Source organism: Canis aureus, chromosome 27 (assembly GCF_053574225.1).
Source record: "Canis aureus isolate CA01 chromosome 27, VMU_Caureus_v.1.0, whole genome shotgun sequence".
Taxonomy (NCBI): domain Eukaryota; kingdom Metazoa; phylum Chordata; class Mammalia; order Carnivora; family Canidae; genus Canis; species Canis aureus.
In genome coordinates, this window is record NC_135637.1 from 3814399 (window position 1) to 3837625 (window position 23227).

At 50.2% G+C, this 23227-nt stretch overlaps 1 protein-coding gene across 3 annotated transcripts in view; it reads left to right on the forward strand.

Moving 5' to 3' along the window:
- Positions 1 to 575: 575 nt before the first annotated feature.
- LRCOL1 (leucine rich colipase like 1) overlaps positions 576 to 23227 on the forward strand; it is a 35784-nt gene continuing 13132 nt past the window's right edge. Inside the window, exons 1-9 of one of the 3 annotated variants that reach the window (XM_077875160.1) lie at positions 576 to 1039; positions 2419 to 2544; positions 2660 to 2785; positions 2868 to 2990; positions 4174 to 6873; positions 7091 to 7225; positions 7450 to 7550; positions 20511 to 20658; positions 23052 to 23112. In XM_077875160.1, the coding sequence (XP_077731286.1) occupies positions 950 to 1039; positions 2419 to 2544; positions 2660 to 2785; positions 2868 to 2990; positions 4174 to 4179 (471 nt within the window). In that variant the 5' untranslated portion in view covers positions 576 to 949 and the 3' untranslated portion in view covers positions 4180 to 6873; positions 7091 to 7225; positions 7450 to 7550; positions 20511 to 20658; positions 23052 to 23112. Of the gene's footprint in view, positions 1040 to 2418; positions 2545 to 2659; positions 2786 to 2867; positions 2991 to 4173; positions 6874 to 7090; positions 7226 to 7449; positions 7551 to 20510; positions 20659 to 23051; positions 23113 to 23227 lie in introns of those variants that run through there. The other 2 variants (XR_013366322.1, XR_013366321.1) reach the window with 2 other exon arrangements.

The following is a 23227-nucleotide window of genomic DNA, read 5'->3' on the forward strand; positions in this document are numbered from 1 at the left end:
ACCTGTGGGGGAGACAGGAGCTGGACTGAGCAGGGAGCTCAGCAGTGAGGCTCTCAGGGGCCCTGGGTGCTCTCGAACACCAGAGAGCTTCCTGTTTCACTCAGAGACTCAGAAATCAGTTCCTGGAGAAAGGGATGTTGAAAATTCATTTTCCATTCAATGATAGAGATTTGCTATCAAGCCATAGAAGACACAGGGAGGAACCTTAAGTGGGCATTGATGAGTGCAGGAAGCCAGTCTAGTCTGGAAGGGCTGCATTTGGATGGTATCAACTCTAGGACATTGGGGACCAAAGAAGATGCCCCCCAATCCGTGGTTGCCAGGGTGTCGTGGGCAGGAGGAACAGGTGCAACACTCTGTGTGCTAATGTGCTGGCATTTGTCCCACACACAGAACATCCAGTACCTGGAGCAAGCCTAGGCAGCAGTGGCCTTGGGGTTGTAATAATCGCCCACGTGAGTTAATATGACGGAAATAGGCAGGGGGCGTGGGCTCTATGGGAACTCACCGTGCCTTTTTTTTTAAGATTTTAAATAAATATTTATTCATGACAGACAAAGAAAGAGAGAGAGAGAGAGAGAGAGATTGTGTGAGAGAGAGAGAGAGAGAGAGAGAGAGACACAGGCAGAGGGAGAAGCAGGCTCCATGCAGGGAGCCCGACGTGGGAATCGATCCCGGATCTCCAGGATCACACCCCGGCGGAAGGCGGCGCTAAACCGCTGAGCCACCAGGGCTGCCCTAACCGTGCTTTTTGCACAATTTTTCTGTAAACTTAAAACTGCTCTAGAAAATACCATCTATTAATTTTTAAGAATTTATTTTGCAAAAAAAAAAGGAATCTATTTTGCAAGAGAAAGATTGGGCAGGGGTGGGGGAAGGTTGTGGGTGTCCACCCGAGGGCTGTGGGGACAGGGCTGGCTGTCTGGGGCGCTGGCTAGCCGTGAGCCCAATGGCGTGTGCTGGGCATCTGGTCTTGCTGCTCCTCCTCCTGCCCACATCCATGGCCTGGAGGACCAGGATCCCGTTCCTGTCCCATAAGGTAAGTGTACACCCCACAGCGTTGCACCAGCGGAGGCGCCCCCCTCACGGGCTCTCTGGGGCTCCCAGCTCCTTTCCTGCAGGTGCATGCCCCCCATCCACCGAGTCTCATCTGGGTTCTTGAAAAGAGGGTACCTGGGAGCACATCCCCTTCCCCAGGCATCTGGGTATCCAGAACGCCTGATTCTGGTGCCCAGGACTCCAACACCAAATCCAGGCCAGACGGCATGTGGAGGAGGTGGGGTGGGAGCAGAGCAAGGGTCTCTACTGGGAGGGGTGTGGGCAACATGGGAGTGCCCGTCCTGCTGTCCCTCCTCACCTCCCTGCTGCACATGGTGGTCAGCCTGCTGGAGGCCGCACTGCAAACAGGGCAGCTGGTGTCTGGCCGCAGGGCTGAGCTTCCTCCTCTGGCCGCTTCTCACCGCAAAGCCGCCTCACCCCCATCCCTGAGTGCCTTCCCCAGCTTCAATTGCACTAAGATTTTCAAAACCAAACAAATTTTTCCTGTGTGAAAACGCGAGGAGGCAGCAGCCCCATGTGCTCTGGGGCCCTGGGCCCACTAGCCCTGTAGGGAGACCCCTGAGCTCCATTGGCTGCTACTGACTGTGTTCAGGGCTCTGCCCTGCATCCCCCTCCCCTGGAGCATGGGCAAGTGTGTGAGGCCCCTGCCCATGCTACAGGGCCCCCCACCTCCAGCAACAGACCTGTGAGGAGGCAGGTAGGAAGTGCTGTACCCAGGGTACAATGGCACCACTCTGTGCTCAGCACATTTTGTTTTGCTTTGGAAAATACACCTGTTTTTCATTTAAAAGTTGCTATTTATGTCAACAATGGACGAGGATACTACTTTTAAGTAAGTTTATGCAAAGCTTCTCTCAGAGTTAGTGCCTATGCCGGAAAATTCAGTAGGTAGAACCCACACCAACAACAGTTTTGGGGCCCTTAGTAACTTTTTGAGTTTGCAAAGGAATTTTGACACCAGAAGTTTGAGAACTTTGATCAAAGGCTTTGAGAGCAGGTGGCCTCCAGGGGGTGGGGTGGGGCCCCAGACACAGCTCTGGGCTGGCTCTGTGACCCCAGGAGGCACCTGCCCTCTCTGAGCCTGTAAAGCCATGAGAGACAGTCTCCTTCCTGCCCTGCTCCTCCTTCACTCTTCTTCTGTACCTCAGTTTACCCTCCTGTCCAGGTAGCTCACAAGATACAGACCGTGTTAGCTCCCTTCCTCTCCCTTTCCTTTGGCTCGCCCAGCCATCTGACCCACCAGGTGAGAAATATTCCAGGAAACTTGAAGGAACACAGAGAGAAGGGGACAGTGTTCTTACATTGAGCCGCCCTGGAGGGAAGCTGGGTCTATATATCACCTGGTGCTCGGCCTTGCAGGGGATTGGGGAAGCCTGCGAGGGTCACTCAGAGTGCCAGAGCCACTGCTGCGTCACCAATAGCCTGAACCCGCGGACATTCTGCACTTCCAGGACCATCTTCCTCAAGTGCTTGTCCTGGCAGAAGGTGTGTTGGAGCAGGGTGGCCAGGGTGAGGAGGGGAGAGGGCCCTCCTGCCCAGAGCCACCCTGGGAGGGGGGAGGGTGGCTAGTAGAGAGAACCAGGTCTCCATTTCCTGGTAGCCCAATAGCCACACCTGCTCTGAGCATTCGGAGTGCCAGAGCAACTGCTGTGTCACCACCAATGACAGCATGAAGATGTTCTGCAAGCCCAAGACTATTTTCCTACAGTGTATACCTTGGCGCAAGGTGAGTCAAAAGATGAGCCACGACAGGTAGGGGCAAGGCGAGAGTGGGGGGCAAGTGCCAGGCTCCTGCTCTGCATCCCCAGCCCAACGGGCATGACTGCACTGACCACACTGAGTGCAGAAGCCAGTGCTGCATCATGCCGAATGAGGTCAGCCACCACCGGTGCATCCCCCGGAGTGGGCTCCTGGCCCAGTGCCTGCCCATGGTGAGTCCCCTTCACACGTGAGATGGAGGTGCTTCCCGGAGGAGGGAGCCTTGATTTGCCTGAGGTCCTGCAGCGAGTAAACATGGCTCTGTCTCCAAACCCACTGGTTGTCCCCCTCCAGGAGAGACAGCCACCTGCTGTCTGGAGATTGGCCTCCATGTCCATTTCCTTGAGCAGGAAAGTATGGGTGAGGCCCCAGAAAAGCAAACAGGTCATGGGCAGAATGAGGTTTGCAAGTCTGCCAGGGTTCCAATAGGAAACATGTGCCACCTGCCATTAGATGTGTGGCGGGGTGGTGAACCCAAGGCACCAGGCAGCATCAGGATTTGCAACAGTGGGGTTGAGGGGTCCCAAGTGGAGGTCTCTCCAGAGCTGCTCTCTCCTTCTACCCTACCTCCTTCTGGACCTTTGTGATACCTGAACAGTAACTAGAAAACCAGAAGGACGGAGGTCAAGTGATGCAGCCCCAGAGGTCAGCCTCCTAGGGCACAAGACATGCATAGTGCCCTGGAGACCGCGGCAGCAGGCATGTGGGGACATGGGCAAATGAAAATTGAGGCAGGGGGTCAGAGTCAGGGTGATGGTGGTAGAAACATGGGAATGAAGATGGGGGGACAGAGGTGGGAGTGTCAGAGACAGTGGGAGGATGGGGGGTGGCTTTGGGAGACAAAGGAACAGATGGCAATGCGGAGGGTTGGAGATGGCAAGGGGGTTGCTGACAGAACACACGGGGACAGTGCCATGTGGGTGTTTAAGTACATGGTTTGATGCTGGAATCTGAAACTTCCTTCAGGTCATAAAGGGGTCTGTGCTCCCACAGGTCAAGGACCACATATTTGAGCACGTAACCATGTCTAGCCAAGTGTGGTATCAGCTCCTATGGTAGCACCAGGCACAGCAGGTGCTCACAGAAATGTGTTAAATGCTGGATGCCTCCTGCTGCCCTTGCCCCAGGGGAACTGAATGCATCGGTGAGGATGGGACAGCTGCTGGAGCCTTGCGGGCCCCATGTCCCACAGTCAGTGACACCAAGCTGCATTGAAGGGCCAGCATGGACCTGGGGGAAGCTCACCCTGGGTCTCATGCCTGAGTTTCACTGGAAGCTTGGCTGGTGGCTCAGAGCTGCTCTCTCTCTGGGCTGTGAAAGCTTGTAGGTACCAGACACATATGTCCCCTCTCCTAGTGGTGAACTCCTGAGGCCAATAGTGGGAAGTGTCTCTGAGGACAAATCACAGCCACTGGAACCCGCAGCTTAATGGCTTCGCATCAATAAACACAGCTGACCGACTGAACGTGTTGTGTCACTTCCATTTCCCCCCAGACAACAAAGGTAAGAAAAACAATCTGTGGATTCCTGAGAAGGTGAGTCTAGTCTGAGATCAAGTCGTAACTGGAAGGGAAAGAGCCAGAGCTGCACCGTTTAAGCCGCGCCGTGACAAGCCCTGCCCAAGCACACAGCCTCTTGTCTGTGCAAGTCTATTCATTGTTCCAAACTGAAAAGGCTCCCTAAGCATTGCTGGCGGATGTGAAACACGGTATAAGGGCAGATTGGCGCTGAGGACTCCCTGGAGGGACACCTGCTTCCCTGGGTCACTTCTCCTTCCCCCTTTGGCCTGAGTTTATGCAGCATCTCCTGGAGCAGATGCCCCAGCTGACTGACCCATCCCCACCAGCGGCTTCTTCGTGTTCCCAGTCCCTAGGACCTTAGTGTGTTGCCTGGAGAACCGTCTTCTGAGGCTTCCATTTCCCACACCTGCTGACATCAGACTTCTTGTCTGGGCTCCATCAGAAATAATTATCTCGTTCCTCTTCTCCTCCTCCTCCTCTCTCTTGCTCCTTCCCCTTCCCCTCCTCCCCTCCCTCTTCCCATGTCCTCCCCTTCCTCTCCTTCGCCAGCTGTCGGGGCAGAGGTGGAGGGGATGACGATCCTGAGATCCTGACGGTCCCGTGCTTACACTGGCCCCCACTGCCCAGAGTCACTTCTCCATGCCTGTATTTCTAGCAGCTAAACATAGTTCCTAAATTGTACCATCCAAAAGACAAGCTCCCTTTTATTGAAGATTTGGAAGAGATTTCTCTGTCCTTAACTGCACCCGATGAAGGCTTGCATTTAGAGGTCACGGTGGGTGAAAAGACATGTAACATGGAAGTTGCCTCCCGGGCTGAGGCACCACCAGAGCCCAGCTGAGAATGGCCGGCTGCTCAGGCCCACAGGAAGGCCTGGCCCTGAAACGGGGTCTCTGAGCAGGCTCCTGGGGCAGCATCCCTGACCCCAGCATCCCCCCAGGGCCCACGGGCAAGGTAGCCTGGCAGCCACCTCAATGAAGGCACAGCTGGAGGCCCACAGATGGTGAGCCAATTGCCTGTGGGCAGGGACCACAGGCCTGGGGTGGCCTGGACCTAAGAGGGCAGCTGATGCAGAGCGTGGGCCCGGAGATGCCTCAGAGAGATGCTTGGCATCGGCAGATCCGAGCCCGATCCCACACATGGGGCAGATGGGCCCTGAAGCCAGAGCTGGAGCCATCTGGACTGCCTGTGCCGCCAGGGCCAAGGGGACACCTGGGCGCCTCCTTTGCTGCAGAGGCCTGGCCCCTCACGGACAGGTAGCCCACCTGGGGACCACGTGCCACCTCGAAGACCATCCCGGAGTGGGCTCCGTCCACGCAGAGGCCGGTCCAGTGCTCTGAGGTCGACCCCAAGCTCCACGGGACTGGGGAGCCCCCTAAGCCCAAGGGGGGCAGGCAAGGGGCAGAGGGCAGGGTACAAGAGCGCAGGGGCAGCAGCTGGGAGACCAGGGACAGGGCAGCTGTAGGAAGAGGCTGGATCACAGGACAAAGCTATGGGGGCACATGGAATTGGCCTCGTTAAAAGTCTAATAACACAGTGGCACATATGTCCCCGAAAAGCCGATTGGGACACAACTGCCCTAGGTTTCCAGCCTCGGGTGGAGTGATGGTGAATCCTCCCACGAGAGACCCGGGGAGCCTTGAAGGCTGGAGAAGCCGGAGACCCATTGGGACACAAGCCAGGAGGAGACAGGCTGCTGCCACATGAAAGCCGCCAGCTTAGAAGGAGCCTCGGAGTTGGGGCCCTTCCACCTGGAAGGCAATCAGGGTGGTGTGGGTGTGGATGGAGCCCCCAGGCACAGAGGGACCCGGCTTCCAGGGCACAGGAGAAGGGGCCCCTACCGTGCATACGCGAGCCACGCAGGTATGGGGATCCAGGGACCCAGGAGAGTGTGAGTGTGAGGAGCAGCCCCGGGGGTCCGATCCTCAGGCCCAGGCCAGCCAGCTGTGCCCGTGTCCCCCCCAGAGGTCACCCGGAGGGGCTGGGGTGGCCCGCGGCGTGCTTCCCAGCAAGAGACCCCTGGGAGGCTCGATGCTCAGGAACCTGGGACCCCCTCAGGCAGCAGCTGCAGGCAGGCTCGGCACCATTACAGGCTGTCATCCCACAAAGTGTTTGGGGGGGATCTTTTATTCCAGAGGCTGTGGGGTGATGGCAGCTCTCCCGCACCTCCGCACGTCCGCAGGGCCTCAGCTGGCTGCCCGGGTCAGGGGCGCCCACGACGCAGGTGCTAGAGTGTGGGGTGGCGGCGCCCCCAGGCTCCAGGGTCATGGCCCACACACTCTGCCCACTTGCAAGCCTGCACCTGCGCACACGGCTGTGCGTGTCCCTTTCAGCTGGAGCTGGAGGAGCCGGGACCGTGTGGCCAGGTGGGCCTGAGTCCACGACTGTGTTGTCTTTCTGTGAGAGACAACTGGCGCCTGGAGGTGGGGAGAAGGCAGGGACTTCCTTCCGCAGCCAGCGCACATGGGCTGTCAGCAGATGAGAGCCACTGCTCAGAATCCTTGCTGGGCTTTGACCCCAACGACTCACTGTCAAGGTAGGAGGCTCAGAGCAGGCTTCAGGGCCCCACTGCCACTGGGGGACTGGTGGGAGCATACTGTGTGGGGACAGGATGTGGGGGGCCGCGTGGCCCGCAGCTTGGAACACACCGCATGGCTGGAGAAGCTGGGTCTCTGGGGTGGGTGGTCGGATGCCCCTTCCAACGACCTCCACATTCTCCCGAGGTTGTGGTGGGGATGGGGGTGGGGGGTCAGGGCTGCTTTGCCAGGACACGGCCTGGTGGCTGCAGGAATAGCCCCTCAAGGACACACGTGGAGCCTTGATACCTGGGAAGCCCGGACCCACCAGGCAGCCAGTCCAGACGGGGGCTGAGCTTGGCCACTTGAAAGGTACATCTAAGGTTGGGGGGGGGGCTCCCCACGGCCTGGAGGCTGTGTGTGTGGTTCCACCCCCACCCCAGCTCCCCAGGGCGGGCTGACGGGGCGCCTACTGAACATGCTCCAGCCACACACGCAGGTGCCTGGAGGGGCCTGTTCGCGAGTAGCCACTGGGGAGATGGCATCTGCCTATTTCCAAGGGCCAATCCACACAAATTCATCTCTGCCCCACGAAGGCAGAGTGGAGGGATCTCGAAGCCTTGCAAGGACTGGCTCCAGAGTGCTGACCATGGTATCCTCGAGGAGAGGCACCTGGGTCTCGTGTGCTGCAGAAACAGTGAGTCCATCTGGGGACGGACTTGCCCCCATTTCCCTGCTGCCTCAAAGGAATTTCAGGGGAGGGGGCTCCATGGTTGATGCAATGCATAGGTGGTGGGAGGTGGGCGCTGGCTCCTAGGGCAGTGACAGCGTGAGTGATGTGCCTGGGTGAGCCTCCCAGGTCAGGGGACCAGGAGCCTGGGACAGGGCCAGGCCGGCGGGGTCGGGACACAGGAGACACCTGTGTGGACCCCATCTAAGCCCGAACCTGCATGAAGGCACTTATCCCCTCTGAGGTCTGCGGGGTTTCAGGGCCGATGATGCTCAGGTTGCTGGTCTTTGCCATCCACGTCGCCTTGTTGTTGCTGTTGTTTCCGTGATACGTTTTTGTAAGGTTTCAATTGCAGTGTAGCTAACGTGCGGTGTTGTGTTAGTTTGGGGCGCACAGTGTAGAGGCTCAGCACTTCCACACATCCCTCCGTGCTCCCCAGGGTCCCTGTGTGCTTCATCCCCTGGACCTGGTGCACGCTCCCCCCTCCTCCCCCTGCTGACCAGAGTTCCTACACGGAAGGGTCTGTTTCCTGGATTGCTCCTCGTCTTTCCTTTGCTTGTTTTGTTTCTAGAATTCCACACACGAGCGAGAGCATGTGTATTTCTCTTCCTTTGACCTACTTCACTTAGAACGATACCTGCTAGGTCCATTCACGTTGTCGCAAATGGCAAGATCTCACCCTTTCTGAGGGCTACTATCCCCGCGTGTATACACACCACCTCTTCTTTATCCATCCGTCTGTCCACAGACACCTGAGCTGCTTTGCCACATCTTGGTCACTGCAGGCTGCAGGCAGTGCTGCAAAAACGTTGCGATGCATGTATCCCTTTCAATGATTGATTTTGTATTCTTTGGGTAAATGCCCAGAAATGTGATTACTGGATTCTAGGGTAGCTCTATTGTTAACTTTCTGAGGAACCTCCACACTGTTTCCCAGAGTGGCTGCGCCAGTTTGCATTCCCACCAGCGGTGCACGAGGGCTCCCCTTTGTCCGCCTCCTCTCCAACACCTGTTGTTTCCTGTGTTGTTGATTCTGGCCATCCTGACAGGTGTGAGGTGATACTGTGGTTTTGCTTTGTATTTCCCTGGTGATGAGCATCTTCTTCAACAGACACATGTCTGTTGGCCATCCACATGTCTTTTTTGGACAAATGTCTGTTCATGTCTTCTGCCCATTTTTAAATTAGATTATTTTCTTTTTGGGGTATCGAGTTGTATCAGTTATTTTTTGGATACTAGCCCTTTATCAGACATGTGCTTTCCAAATATCTTCTCCCATTCCTTGGTTGTCTTTTAATTTCGCTGACTATTTCCTTCACTGTGCAGAGCTTTTTATTTTGATGAAGTCCCAATAGTTCATTTTTGCTTTTGTTTCCCTTGCCTCAGGAGACGCATCTAGAAGGACGTTGCTACCGCCAGTGTCAGAGAAGTTACTGCCTGTGTCCTCTTCTAGGATTTTGATGGATTCTTGTCTCATATTTAGATCTTTAATCCATTTTGAAGTTACTTTTGTGTATGGTGTAAGAAAGTGGTCCAGTTTCATTCTTCTGCATGTCCAGGTTCCCCAGCACCATTTGTGGGAGAGATTGTGTTTTTCTCATAGGATATTCTTTCCTGCTTTGTTGAAGATGAGTTCTCCATTCCGTTCCATTGATCTCTGTGTCTGTTTTTGTGCCAATACCATAGTGTTTTGATCACTACAGCTTTGTAATATAACTTGAAGTCTGGAATTGTGATGCCACCAGCTTTGGCTTTCTTTTTCAACATTCCTTTGGCTATTGAAGGTCTTTCCTCGTTCCATACAAATTTTAGGATTGCTTGTTCTACCTCTGTGAAAGATGCTGTTGGTATTTTGATAGGGGTTGCATTGAATGTGTGGATGGTCTTGGGTAGTAGAGGCATTTCAAGAATATTTGTTCTTCAACTCATGAGCATGGAAGGCCTTTCCATTTGCTTATCTTGAATTTCTTTCATCAGCGCTTTCTGGTTCTCAGAATAGAGGTCTTTCACTCTTTGGTTAAATTTATTTTAGATGTTTTATTGTGTTTGGTGCAATTGTAGACGGTATTGTTTTAATTTCATGTTCTGCTGCTTCATTATTGGTATATAGGAAAGCAACAGGGTTCTGTATATTTATTCTGTATCCCGCAACTTTCCTGAAAGCATGTGTCCGTTCTAATAGTTTTTTGGTGGAGTCTAGGGTGTCCCCGTTCTATCAAAGTCTGGACATAGTGTCCGCAGATCAAGGGTTAATGATCTAATCATGACTGTTGGTCTGCAAGCTCCTGGGAGCTTCCCAGATGTAATGTGAACCCGGCCGCTGCTCTGAGGACAGGGAGAGAGCAAAGAAACAGACAGGCCCCTCCAGATTGGTAGGTGGCAGTCTGGAGAAGCCAGGGAACTCACAGACGTGGCTTGTCTTGGGCAGCAGCGAGACAGGTAGATCTCCACACTCCCTGCCACCTCTTAGAGGTTTGCGCAGAGCCCGGAACTGGGCTCAGTCACGTCTACCGTCCAGAGGGTCTCAACGCCACATCACTGTCTTAGGGCCACATCCTTGGAGCAGCCACTGGGAGTTGGGAGGGCAAGGAAACCCACATTCCAAGGACAGGGGAGAGGTGGGGAGCCTCTGATTGCCTGGGTCCGGGTCACGGCCTCTCTGACCTTTCCCAGCACCTACCCCTCGTGCCTGGCTCTTACAACCTCACGTGAAACCTCTGTTCTGCAGTGGGCCCTGAGGGGCCAGGAAGGGCTTTCACGAGCACGGAGATGCCTCCTGTGGCAGCTGTCCTGCTGTGTTGCAGGCAGAGGCCACAGCAGTGATACAGGTGCATCCAGGAGAAAGCACAGAGAAGACAGCAATTCCCCAAATGAGCAACGACTTTCCCACCAAGAGGCCCATGATCCCAACCACTGATTTATGGAATCACTCAGGGCGCTCCCTGCTCCTCATGAGGTCCGAGAAACATGATACAGTAGCAGGCTCTGTCAGGCGCCAACCTGCAAGATTCTGCTTGGATAATGACACCGGTGCCTCCTTGCGAGGCAGCGGTGATGTCCAAGGCCATTCGATTTGGGAGGATAGCTGTTCTCATTAGAGATGCTTGGGTGTTCAGTAAAGACAGACTTTCTGGCCACCCCTCAAGGCTCACTGAATAAATTCAGTCAGGGCCGTCTGTGCTGCAAAGTCTGCAGACCGATGGAGTAAACAACGACAGCATCCAGGGGATCCTGCCGTCAAAGACAGAGTGTGTTCATCCGGCCTTCAGGAGAGGGGGCTTGTCAACTGTTGTGCCCATGGGGCAGATTCTCCCCTGTGCCTAGGGGAACCCCAGGGTGCAGCGGCCCAACCACCCAGGTGGGAGCCATGACCAAAGATTTGTGCACAAAACCGTGGAGGCCCATTAGGGGCCGCCCTCTAAATACCCGGGTGATGGGACCAGTCAGTGCCAAGCAGTCACTCTCCCTTCATCTGACAGGGTCGCTACAGTCCCAGGGGTGCCCATCCCACATGTCTGGTACAATTGGGTGGCTTCTGTTTAGAGTGACTTTTCTGTTCCCAACATAGGGGTGACTGGGTGTGCTGATGTCTCTAACCCAGAGGAAGCTACATAAATCCATTCCAATTCTGAGCATAGCCAATCATGACTCTGATGGAAGACTTTCTGGAACCTTCCAGCGAGCAATCTGTTGGGCGGCCTTCATAGTGTGTTTGACAGGAAAACAATACCCATACCAGTGTTATGGACACGCTGTTGGTCATATTAGATGACCAGGGTGCTAGTCCTCCCTGTTCTTGCTTAATGCCCTCCAGCCTCTCCCCGGAGGGGTAATACCCACCAGGACTCCCACCCTCTCCCCTCTTCTGACGGTGTGCGTTCCATGGCAGCTCTAGTGTGTTTCAGGAGGTCTGGCTGCAGCAAGACAGTGGGATTCCAGCAGAGACTGGGTAGTTTCCCTTCAACCAGGGGTGGGAAATGCCTGGTCTATCCCAGTGGGACTTCCCAGTACAAATTCCAGAGCCTCGCTCCTTTCCAGGTGTGATGGGGCTTCCTGTCCTCAGCAGCAGAGCGTGTGGATCCTCCGGGGAGTCAGGGCATTGATTGTGTCCTGCAGCTTCCATAGGTTTATGGAACTGGGTGCCTCAGTGGGAATTCCCATCTGGCACACGGGGCAACGGGCCCTACTGGTTGACCCTTCTGACGTAGTAAAGCCTGGACAGTACTGTGGTCCACCTGGCCAAGATGGTTTACCTGTCAGTGATTTACTCTGCTGTTCTCATATTCCACTGTTCCTTCCTACCAGCCCTGATGCTGTGGTTATAGGACAGATGGATGCTCCGTGCACTGTCACGTTCCTTCCCCCACTCTTACACATTATGATCCTCGCAGGGTCAACCGTCCATCACCCATACATGGCACCCAGCTTCCCTAGTGGGGCAGCCTGGTTTGCACAGTGATGGGGAAAGCTTGGGTGAGGCCAGATGCAGTGTCCACACAAACCAAGGCACATTTAGCACCCTCACTCAGAGGGAGGGGTCACGAGAATCCATTTGCCAAGCCCACCCCAGGTGGGGACTTCATGGATGATCCTGGAATCCCTTCGCAGCTGCCCTGGGCATTGTTGAGAACACACGGGACGTGGTGATACTGCGGTAACCCGGTCACTGTACTTCCAGGGCAGTCTGCATCGGTAGCTCTGGGCCACCCCGTCAGGCACTGAGGTGGCCACTCTGCCTATGTCCCCAGTCTGCTGTCTCTGCTGAAGAGTCTGTTAGCCGGCGCTGAGCCTCAGCGGGGGCGTCTGCTGCCTGATGGCCGGGAGCTGTCAGAGCCTTATGAGCTGGGATACGAAAGCAGTGAGGATCACCTCAGGCTCCTGCAGATGGACCTGCATGTCCCTCCACGTATCCTGGCCCCAGAGCGGCTTATCAGTGATTATTCACCCCCTTGCTCCCACTGTCCAAGCTGCGGGGTTCATCCCTCTAGCACAGTGGGGGACCGGCCAGGCTCACGTTTTACCAGCAGGCCAGCGATCCCGAGTCTAGCCGGGGCTGAGCAGCCTGCTGTGGCCTGTTCCTGTTTCCATCCATAGGGTCCCATTGTTTGCTGAGTGGTGACTGCTGTCCGGGTGGTAGACTGCATGGATTAGACCCATTTTACAGGCATCAGCCAGGATTTCCATGCTTCCTCTCCTAGGCTACAGGGATGCCCCAGGAGGAGGGCCCAGGATATCCGGAGGATCTACGCACTCTGTGGAGCTCAGCGGCTCCCACATTTCTAGGACGGTAGGCTGGCAGACAGGTGCGCCTCCGCTGCAAATGGGTCTGACCCTTCGTCACAGTGGGAGTTTCAGCCATGGTGGAGGTTTGTCAATGGGACATGCCCTCACCCCACTCGTTGACAGGCAGGGAAGCTCCTACAAAATGAGCCGTTCCCTAGTGAGAGGCTCTACGTGGAGGAGTGCTGTCTACACTGCTCGGAGGTAGTGATCTGCGGAAGTATGTCGGCTTTCTGCCCCCTCCAGATCTGAGACCAAAGTCCAAGAGGCTCTTAGTTTCTCTTGTTTCTGCTGCGGCGCCAGCCCATGGCACCCGGAGTCACGGACACATCTAACTCAAGTGGCAACCCTGTTTGGGAGATACGTGTACGCACAGATCAGTGTCACCCTACTTTTATTTATTTATTTATTTTTATTTTTTATTTATTTATTTTTTTAAGTTTTTTATTTATTTATGATAGTCACAGAGAGAGAAAAAGAGGCAGAGACATAGGCAGAGGGAGAAGCAGGCTCCATGCACCGGGAACCCGACGTGGGATTCAATCCCGGGTCTCCAGGATCGCGCCCTGGCCAAAGGCAGGCGCCAAACTGCTGCGCCACCCAGGGATCCCACCCTACTTTTTTTTTTTTTTTAATTAATTATTTATTTATTTATTTATTTATTTATTTATTTATTTATTTATTTATGATAGTCACACACACACAGAGAGAGAGAGAGAGAGAGAGGCAGAGACATAGGCAGAGGGAGAAGCAGGCTCCATGCCCCGGGAGCCCGACGTGGGATTCAATCCCCGGTCTCCAGGATCGCGCCCTGGGCCAAAGGCAGGCGCTAAACCACTGCGCCACCCAGGGATCCCCCACCCTACTTTTAATTAACATGTTTCCTTTTGGTTTAGATTCTGGCGGGTGTTGTGCTAAGTCTTATTTCTGTGGGGGCCTGCGGTAATCTTTCGGGAGTTGGTCTGTCCTTTTTGTATCGGTGGTTTACAGATCCTGCCGCCTCCCAGGTTGGGTCAGCCCAAGCTTTGATTCTAGATGGTTAGCGAGCAACCCAGAGTCTTGCTGCAGAACAAGCCCCTGGGCCTCTCAGTTCAATCAGAGGCACTTGGGTCGTGGGGTAAGGGGAAGAGGCACGTAGTGGCGTCTTCCTCAGCCCGGTCTTGTGTTTGCTTTCCTGAAGTGGGTGGCCTGATCGATGCAATGATGGTTGGGCTACCATGGCAAACGACCCAGATTTCTAGTGCTCTGATGGTGGGCTGTGTAAAATATTTCGTGGTGTCGATAGAGGATGCCTCTTCCTGACTCTGTGTCTACTGTGGCCCTTGCATATAGTTTGTCCTCATGTAGGGTCCATTAGGCCCCATTTGTATAATCTGGAAGAGGCTGCCAGCTTCGACCTTGTCTAGATTATTCATTACTGACCTCTGAACTGTAACTGTGCCCGTTCTCTCCCGTCTTTGATAGTGGAGGTGTTTGGTGGGAGTGTACAAGCTCCTGTTCTCTCACCACGTTCTCCTGCTGCACGTGCCAGAGTGACGTGTTGGCGAGGTGCCCATGTGTGCTCCCAGTTGTCCTTCTGACATGCAGGGACATGTGTGATGAAGTCGGGGACAGCAGCCCGTGCTGCTTTCTGCCATACGCCCTTACCCCACATCTGTTTCCTGCTGCATGGTCATCTCCCCGCCACGCTCCACACCAAAGAGCATGTCACTAGCTCTACCCAGAAGTCTGAGAACAGATATACCCCATTCTGGTTTCCCTTAGTAGATTCTTTCATTGCCAATTTTATGGCTATTTGTTCAGCATATTGTGCCGATTCTCCTGATTCTGAGGCTGTTGGGGTTAGACCATCGCCAGTTCTCAGGGCAGCAGCCTGGCAACTACTGTGGTTGGTGTCGCGGAGGCAAGTCTGTCTGGAAAGCGTGCGTTGTGTTCCATGCACCAGGGTGGTCCTCAGTACAAACTGCTGGAGCGTGCACGCGCTCACTGCTGGAAAGTTCTGCAGGTCTGCTACTGGCACAGCTGGGATCTCCTCAGCTGATGCAGAGGGCCGACCTCCCATCTGTGTCCTGCTCAGAAATGTGCCATCTCCCTGTCAGGACTTGTGCTCAGGACTAGTTCCCCTCTGTCTGTCAGGGCTCTGCTGTCAGGGGCCACTCCAGATTCGGCCCCTGGAGTTGACGGATCGTTGGTGTATTTTCTGGTAGTGGTTCTGCTGTCTGTGGGGCCTCAGAGAGACCTGGGGGAGCCACGGAGGCAGTTGGTATCTGTTCTCAGCACCCGGGAACATCTCAGTGTAAAACCCTTTACCCTGGTAAGCATATTTGTGATTTCAGTCCCTGCTGACTGTGTTGCAGACCCTTGTACACGGTGACACTCCCGCGTGTGTCAGAATCTTTGTTCACTGGTGCCAGTGTATCACAGGTTCTGACAGCGTTTTCCCAATAAGTATTGGCAGTGTCGTGAGTCTCCGTCCATGGAAGTTCCCGACTCTTCCGAGTTATTTCACAAATGTGTTTCACATTCTCCCCATATGTCATTTGTGCTGTGTCCTATCACTCCTGTCTGTTCCTGATGTCATTCGTCTGTGGTAGGGGTGGGTATGCAGCTATGTTGTGTGGGAGGCTGTGTGGTATTTTTCTGCCTTCTGAGGACCACGTTATGCCTCGAAGTTTTACTGTAGTGTGAGATACGTGGCCTTTACTTGGGTCAATTGTCCATCCCTTGAATGTAAGGAATTCCATTAACTTTATGTGTGTAGACATTGGTGTATTCTCCAAGTTGTCACCAGAAATAAGGGCATCATCAACGTAGGAAATGTTGGTGTGAGTGTGTGTGTGTGTGTGTGTCTGTCTGTCTATGAAAGGCCTGGAAGTCTTGAGCTAGAAGGTTGTGGGCTCTTTCTGGGCTGCTAAGGTATCTTTGTGGTTGCCTAGTGAACTGATGATGTCTGCCTTCCCATGTGAATATGGTTATGCGTTGGTTCTTTGCATCCATGGGAAGAAGAATGGACTCGTCCAGTCATTCAACCTGCATGTACTGAGTTTCAGATCCAGTGGGGATGTGGTTTATGATAGTGGTTGTATCTGAGACTGTTCCCTCAATTTTGCAGTGTTAGTTTAAATTCCGACAAACTATTATAAATCTATAGGACTGTGCCAACTTAAGCCCACAAGGTTGGTCTATTATATGAAATAGTATGTACCATAACTCATTCTTTTAGGAATTTTTTAATTTTTCCCATAATTTGAATATGTCCTATTTCATCCATTCCAAGAATATTTTCCCAATGGGGCCATTTGAGGCACTTACCCTCAATGGCTGCTCTATGACCAATTGTTAGGAATCCAGGTACTCATGTCCCTGGGCTTAATTTTCCAAGTAACCCTTTAATTAGCTGCCGTATCAGAAAGATATTTGGGGTGGGCTTCCTCTGCACTGGAGGCTATGCAGGTTGTTGGGGACTGACCAGAGCACTCCAGTCGTGGAGGCCTCAGGTGCTGAAGGGCAGCTGATGGGCTGTGTACTGTGAGTGTGGGGTGTGTAGGAAGCCAGAGACCTACACCTGGTATGTGTCTGAGAGTACAGGTGCCAAGGGTGAGGTCTTAGGGGCCCACATATCTGCTTAAATATATCCTCTCCAGCACAGATGCAATTATTCCTCCTGAACACAAAGCTGGAGGAAGCTGCACTCTTCTGGGAGCCTCTTCATTAGGTGATACCTAGGAGCCTTGACTATGGGTTTAGGGGACGAAAGCATTTTATCTCTCCTTCAAGGTTCTTCTAGCTGGTTTAAGAATTAATTCAACATGATTAATAGGAGGAAAAAACAAAGTTTTATTTCACACACATGGTAGCGCAATGATGAAATTGAGACACAGAAAATGACCAAGGCAGGCAGCTTCTGTCTGTTCAGCATACAGAAGCATAAATCTGTGACATTTTAGCAGGACAATCAATTAAGTAATCAGGTATTAAACAATAGGCATTTCAATGGAAAGGGTAAAAAACAGTAATGAGTGGAGCAAATGATACACTAGTTTCTGAGTTCTGAGGGTGGCCAGTCAAGAAGATTTTTTTTTAAAGATTTTATTTATTTATTCCTGAGACACACACACACACACACACACACACACACACATACACACACACAGAGAGGCAGAGACACAGGCAGAGGGAGAAGCAGGCTCCATGCAGGGAGCCCGATGTGGGACTCGATCCCGGGTGTCCAGGATCACACCCCGGGCTGAAGGCAGCGCTAAACCGCTGAGCCACCCGGGCTGCCCAAGAGGATTTCTAGACGTCAGGGCTGAAGCATCTTTAGATGGAGTGAAGGCAGGCAGTGGTGATTGGAGAGCCTTCCCTGGTTAGCAGTTGGAATTTTCTGGTGATCTCTGAGTGCAATAGGCTCGGAGATTGTCTAGGAGCTGTTGTAGTGGTTTTTCTGTAGTACACAGCAAATCATTCATATTCAGTTTGCAAGACTGCAGGCAAAGGGGCAGTTTCCATGTTCAATGATTTCAAGTAAAATGATGGAAGAAAATTGGGAATGTGTGGAGAGTTGTAGTCTGACATTGAAAGAATTTGGAGAAATCAGGATTCAGAGTAGTTTACAGTCAGAAATCAAAACTTCAGGGACACCTGGGTGGCTTCGGCTCAGGGCGTGATCCCGGGTTCCGGGATCAAATTCCGCATCAGGCTTCCTGTGGGGAGCCTGCTTCTCCCTGTCTGTGTCTCTGCCTCTCTCTCTTTGTCTCACATACATGAATACATAAATAAATAACAAAACAAAACCTCAAAACTGTGAGAATTAGAATCTAATATCCAAAAGAATGTATTATAGTTACAGTGGAATCATTTTTCTCTCAACAATTACTCCCATTTCTGTCAACGGTATTCCAATACGACTGTTTTGTAGGCAAATTAGATCTAGTTTCAATAAACTTGGCTTCAGTATTTAGATCAGTGCAGCAAGAATAGTAATTGATCATATGGGCTCTTTAAATATGTTTTGCTTGGAACTTTTTTAAGGAATCAGATTGAAGTTTTTGAAGATTTTATTTCTCAAGTGTAGTTGACTCACACTGTTACTTTACTTTCAGTTTTATAATATAATGATTCGACAAGTCTACACAATATACAATACTCACCACGATAATAGTCACTGTCACCATATACCGTTACTACACTGTCACCGACTGTGTTCTCTATGCTGTACCTTTCCTCCCTATGACTCATATTTGGAACTTTGTACCTCTTAATCCCCTTCCCCTATTTGGTCCATTTCCCTACTGGCTTGCTTCTGCATGCAATAGTTTGTTCCGTTTAGGAGTCTGGTCTTGGCTTTGGTTTATTTTTGTTCTTTTGTGTTGTAGATATCACATACAAGGAAATCTGTATGGTTTTGTTTTCCTCTCTCCAACTTATTTCACGTAGCATAATACCCTCTAGGTCTATCTGTGTTGTTGCAAATGACCAGATTTCTCTCTTTTTATGGCGGAGTAATACTTCATTGTGTACATGTATTACATCTTTGTCCATTCATCTATCATTGGACATGTAGGTCACTTTTATATCTTGACTATTATACATACTGCTGCATCTGCATAGGGATGCATATATCTTTTTGAATTTGTGTTTTCATTTTCTTTGGGTAAATACCGAAGCTAGAAACACCATCTGATCCAGTAGTTCTATTTTTAACTTCTTGAGGAACCTCCATACTGTGTTCCTCAGTGGCTGCACCAGTTTGCATTCCCACCAACAGTGCACGAGGGTTCCCCTTTCTCTGCATCTTTGCCAACACTTGTCCTTTCTTGTCTGTTGGAGACTAGCCATTCTGAGAGGTAGGATGTGATATCTTACTGTGTTTTGAATTCAGTTTTCCTGATGATGATGATTAGTGATGTTGAGTATTTTCTCATGTGGTTCTGTCTTCTTTGGGCCTACTCACAGCCTCTACCTTTTTTTAAAATTAATTTTTAAATTTAAATTCAATTAGCCAAGATATAGTGCATTAGTCTCAGATAAGGTCTCTACTTTTTTTTTTTTAATTTTTATTTATTTATGATAGTCACAGAGAGAGAGAGAGAGAGGCAGAGACACAGGCAGAGGGAGAAGCAGGCTCCATGCACTGGGAGCCCGATGTGGGATTCGATCCAGGGTCTCCCGGATCGCGCCCTGGGCCAAAGGCAGGCGCCAAACTGCTGCGCCACCCAGGGATCCCAAGGCCTCTACTTTTTTAAAAGTTCGATTATTTTGTGGGATTTCTCTCCCCCGCCCGCCCCGCCGTGGGATTTCTGTGTGTGTGTGTGTGTGTGTGTGTGTGTGTGTGTGTGTGTAGTTGTAGTTCTTTGTATATTGGGATACTAACCCATTATTGGATATGTCACTTGCAAATGTCTTCTCCCATTCATTTTCATTGAATTTTCATTTGTTGAGTTTCCTTCACTGGGCAAAGCTTTCCAGTTTAGTGTCATCCCAATACTCAGTTTTTGGTTTGACTTATCTTACGTGGGGAGACACATGAGAAAGATGTTGCTGAGGCTAATGTACAAGGTTTTGCCTCTTTTCTCTTAGAAGTTTTATGGTGTCAGGGCTCACACTTAGGTCTTTAATCCTTTTGGAGTTCATTTTCATGGATGGCATAAGCACGTGGTCCCATTACAATCTTCTGCATGTAGTTGTCCAGTTTTCCCAGCACCGTGTATGCCTTCTCCCCACTGCATATTCTTGCCTCCTTTGTCTTCGATAAATTGACCATAAAATGTGGGTTTATCTCCGGGCTATCTGCCCTGCTCCATTAATCTATGTCTGTTTTTGTGCCAGTCCCATGCTGCTTTGATCACTACAGCTTTGTGGTATATCTTGAAATCTGGGATTGCTTCTCAAGGTTGCTTTGGATATGTGGAGTCTTTGTGGTTCCATGCACATTTTAGGATTACTTGTTCTAGTTCTGTGAAAAATACTGTTGGCATTTTCATAGGGATTGCATTGAATGTGGAGAGTCCTTTGGGTAGTGTGGACATTTTAACAACATTAATTCTTCCACTCCATGAGCTTAGTGTAGCTTTCCATTTGCTAGTGTCGTGTTCAATGTCTTTCATCCATATTTCATAGTTTTCAGAGTACAAGTCTTTCACTTCCCTGGTTAAATTTATTCCTAGATATTTTATCCCTTTTGGTGCAATCATAAATGGGATTGTTTTCTTAATTTCTCTTTCTGCTACTTTGATCTCAGTGTATAGAAACAACACATTTCTGGGGACGCCTGGGTGGCTCAGTGGTTGAGCATGTACCTTTCGGCTCAGGGCGTGATCCCGTGATCCGGGGATCGAGTCCCACATAGAGTCCTGCATCGCTCCCCACAGGGATCCTGCTTCTCCCTTTGCCTATGTCTCTGCCTCTCTCTCTCTGTCTCTCATGAATAAATAAATAAAATATTTTTTTAAAGAAACAACACATTTCTGTATATTAACTTGGTATTCTACAATTTTACAGAATTCATTTATTAGTTGTAAAAGATTCTTGGTGGAGTCTTCCAGGTTTTATATCCATAGTATCATGCCACCTGCAAATACTGACAGTTTTACTTTTTCCTTACCAATCTGGATGTCTTTTATCTCTTTTTCTCGGTCTGGTTGCCAGGATTACACCTCCCAGTACCACAGTGAACAAAAATGGCACCAGCGGGCATCCTTGTCCTGTCTCTCATCTTAGAGGAAAAGCTCTCAGGTTTTCACCGTTGACTTTGATGAGTGCTTGGGGTCTCTGCATATGGTCTTCATCATTTGAGGTATGTTTCCTCTGATGCCACTTTGTTGAGGGTTTTATCAAGAACGGATGTTGTCAAATGCTTTTTCTGCATCTGTTAAGATGATTGTGTGTTTTTTTCCCTTCATTTTGTTAATGTGATGTATCACCATGATTCCAGTATTGAACCATCCTTCCATATCTGGAATGAATCCCACCTCATTCTGGTAAATAATCCTTCTAATGTATGGTTGAACTTGGTTTGCAAATAGTATGTTGAGGTGTGTTTTTGCATCTATGCTCATCAGGGATACTGGCCTGTAGTTCTTTTTTTGTGATGTCTTTGGTTTTGGTGTCAAGATAATGCTAGCCTCGAAGAATGAATCTGGAAGTTTTCCTTCCTTTTCTGTTTTGGATTTGGCTTGAGAAGAATAGTTATTATTCTTGTTCAAATGTTTGGTAGCACTCATCTGTGAAACTACCTGGTCCTGGTCCTTTGTTTGTTAGGAGTTTTATTACTGATTCAATTTTGTTACTAGTAATTAATCTGTTCAGATTTTCTAATTCTTCCTGATTCAGTTTTGGACACTTGGGTGTCTTTAGCAATTTATCCATTTCTTCTGGGTGGTCCAATTTGTTGGTTTATGATTTTTCATAGTAGTCTCCTATCGTTATTTCTGTGCTGTAGGTTGTTATTTCTCTCTCATCTGTAATTTTATTTGAAATTTTTTCCATAATGAGTTTAGCTAAATGTTTATCAATTTTGTTTCTTTTCATAGAACTAGGTCTTCATTTTATTTATCTTTTTTGGTTTTTAAGCTCTTTCATTTCTTTCCCCTCTGATTGTTTACTACTTCCTTCCTTGTGCCAACTAAACTTCTCTCTTAAAAATTTTACTGCTTCCCAAAGATTTTACATGATTGTGTTTGCAATTTCGTTTGTGTCAGGTATTTAGCTTTATTCTTCAATTTCTTTGATGACACATTCGTTTAGTAGCATGTTAGCCTCCATGTCAGCGGTTTTTCCATTTTTTTCTTCTCACTGATTTCTAGTTTTATGTGGTTTGAAAAGATGCTTGATGAGATTTCAATCCTCAATTTGATGAAACTTTATTTGGAGTGTCTAGGCATATCACCTTGGTCCTTAGGCTCTCCAAGTAATAGACACATACTAGGGACCCAGCGGGAGTTCCTGGAATGGCTTTTTTGGAGCTGATACCCTCACCAGGGAGCCAGGACAGAGCACAAGTGTCCTCAGGTTGATTCTCAGCACACAGGCCAGGGAGGGGGTGACACTGAGCACATGAGGGCAGGGAGAGACATGGGTGGGGGCCAGTGCACAGAACATGCCTCTGCATACATTGCGTGTCTTGTTGGGAAATTGATTCTCTACCCCTGGGAGTTATTTTTACTGTGAGAACTGGGGGGAGGTGTGCCATAGCTGGGGACTGGGCTTTGTCCTGGCGCAGGCTGGTTTGGTCCCGTCTTCACCAGGATTTCGGGTCCCTCCTCAGTGAGCACCCTCCTTCCACTCCACTGCAGGAGGTACCATCAAAGGGCACAATCTTCTGGCTTTCCTGGGAGCCCCACCACTCAAGCAAGGGGCACAGCAGTCCTGGAGCACTAGAGCTTGCGGTTCAGGCTGGGGTCCGAGTCCAGTCCCTGCTTTATCTCCTAGGCTTTCAATGGATTTAATTCATCACTTAGCAAAACATCAAGATTTCAGGTTACCAAAAAAAAATTGGGGGAATTACTTTTAAAGCTTACCTACAAACATCTTATTTCTACCTACCTAATTCAGGTAATATGTTCCCAACAGCCATGTGTAGATCACCCACGAAAACTGCATGAGCTCTCTGGCTAAGTCCGCCGTTCTCTGCAACTATGTTTTTGTTATTGTTGAAAAATTTTGTGACCTAAATAACAAACTCATCTTTGTTATTTAGGGCTTTTAGTAAACCCAGGAAACATGAGTTTTCCCTTAAGGCTGATAACTCTGAAGGAGTTAGGATTGAAACTTAACTCCTTAAGATTAAAAACTCAGGCACCTGGCAGTGGTTGAGGATCTGCCTTCAGCTCAGGTTGTAGTCCGGGGTCCTGGGATCGAGTCCTGCATCAGGCTCCCCACAGGGAGCCTGGTTCTCCCTCTGCCTGTGCACCTGCCTCTCACATACCTCACAGAGGTGTGTCTCTCATGAATAAATATGTAAAATCTTTATAAGAGTTTTCAGTCTTTTTTTTTAAATTAAACCCACAATCTTAAATTTGTCTTTACTACCAAACATTTTTCCCAGATCATGTGAACTTGAAATTCATTTTAATTTAGTTTCTATTTTTGAGAATTTTTATGAGTACTAAATGTATATAAGTGCTCAATTTTCTTTAAGCCAATTAAATAGAGTTTTTTTTTGTTTTGTTTTGTTTTGTTTTTTTACAGTGTGATTTTGTTCCAGTAACTTCATTTTCTGTAATACCTACAAACCTTTTGAGACGAACAGGTGAGCTTTCAGGATTGGTAAAGGTAGGTGGGCTTTGACTCACTTGTAGATTTGCATTTCTGGCTTTGTAGGGTTTGCAAGACAGAGAGACACTGGGTGACAGCCTGGATGTCAC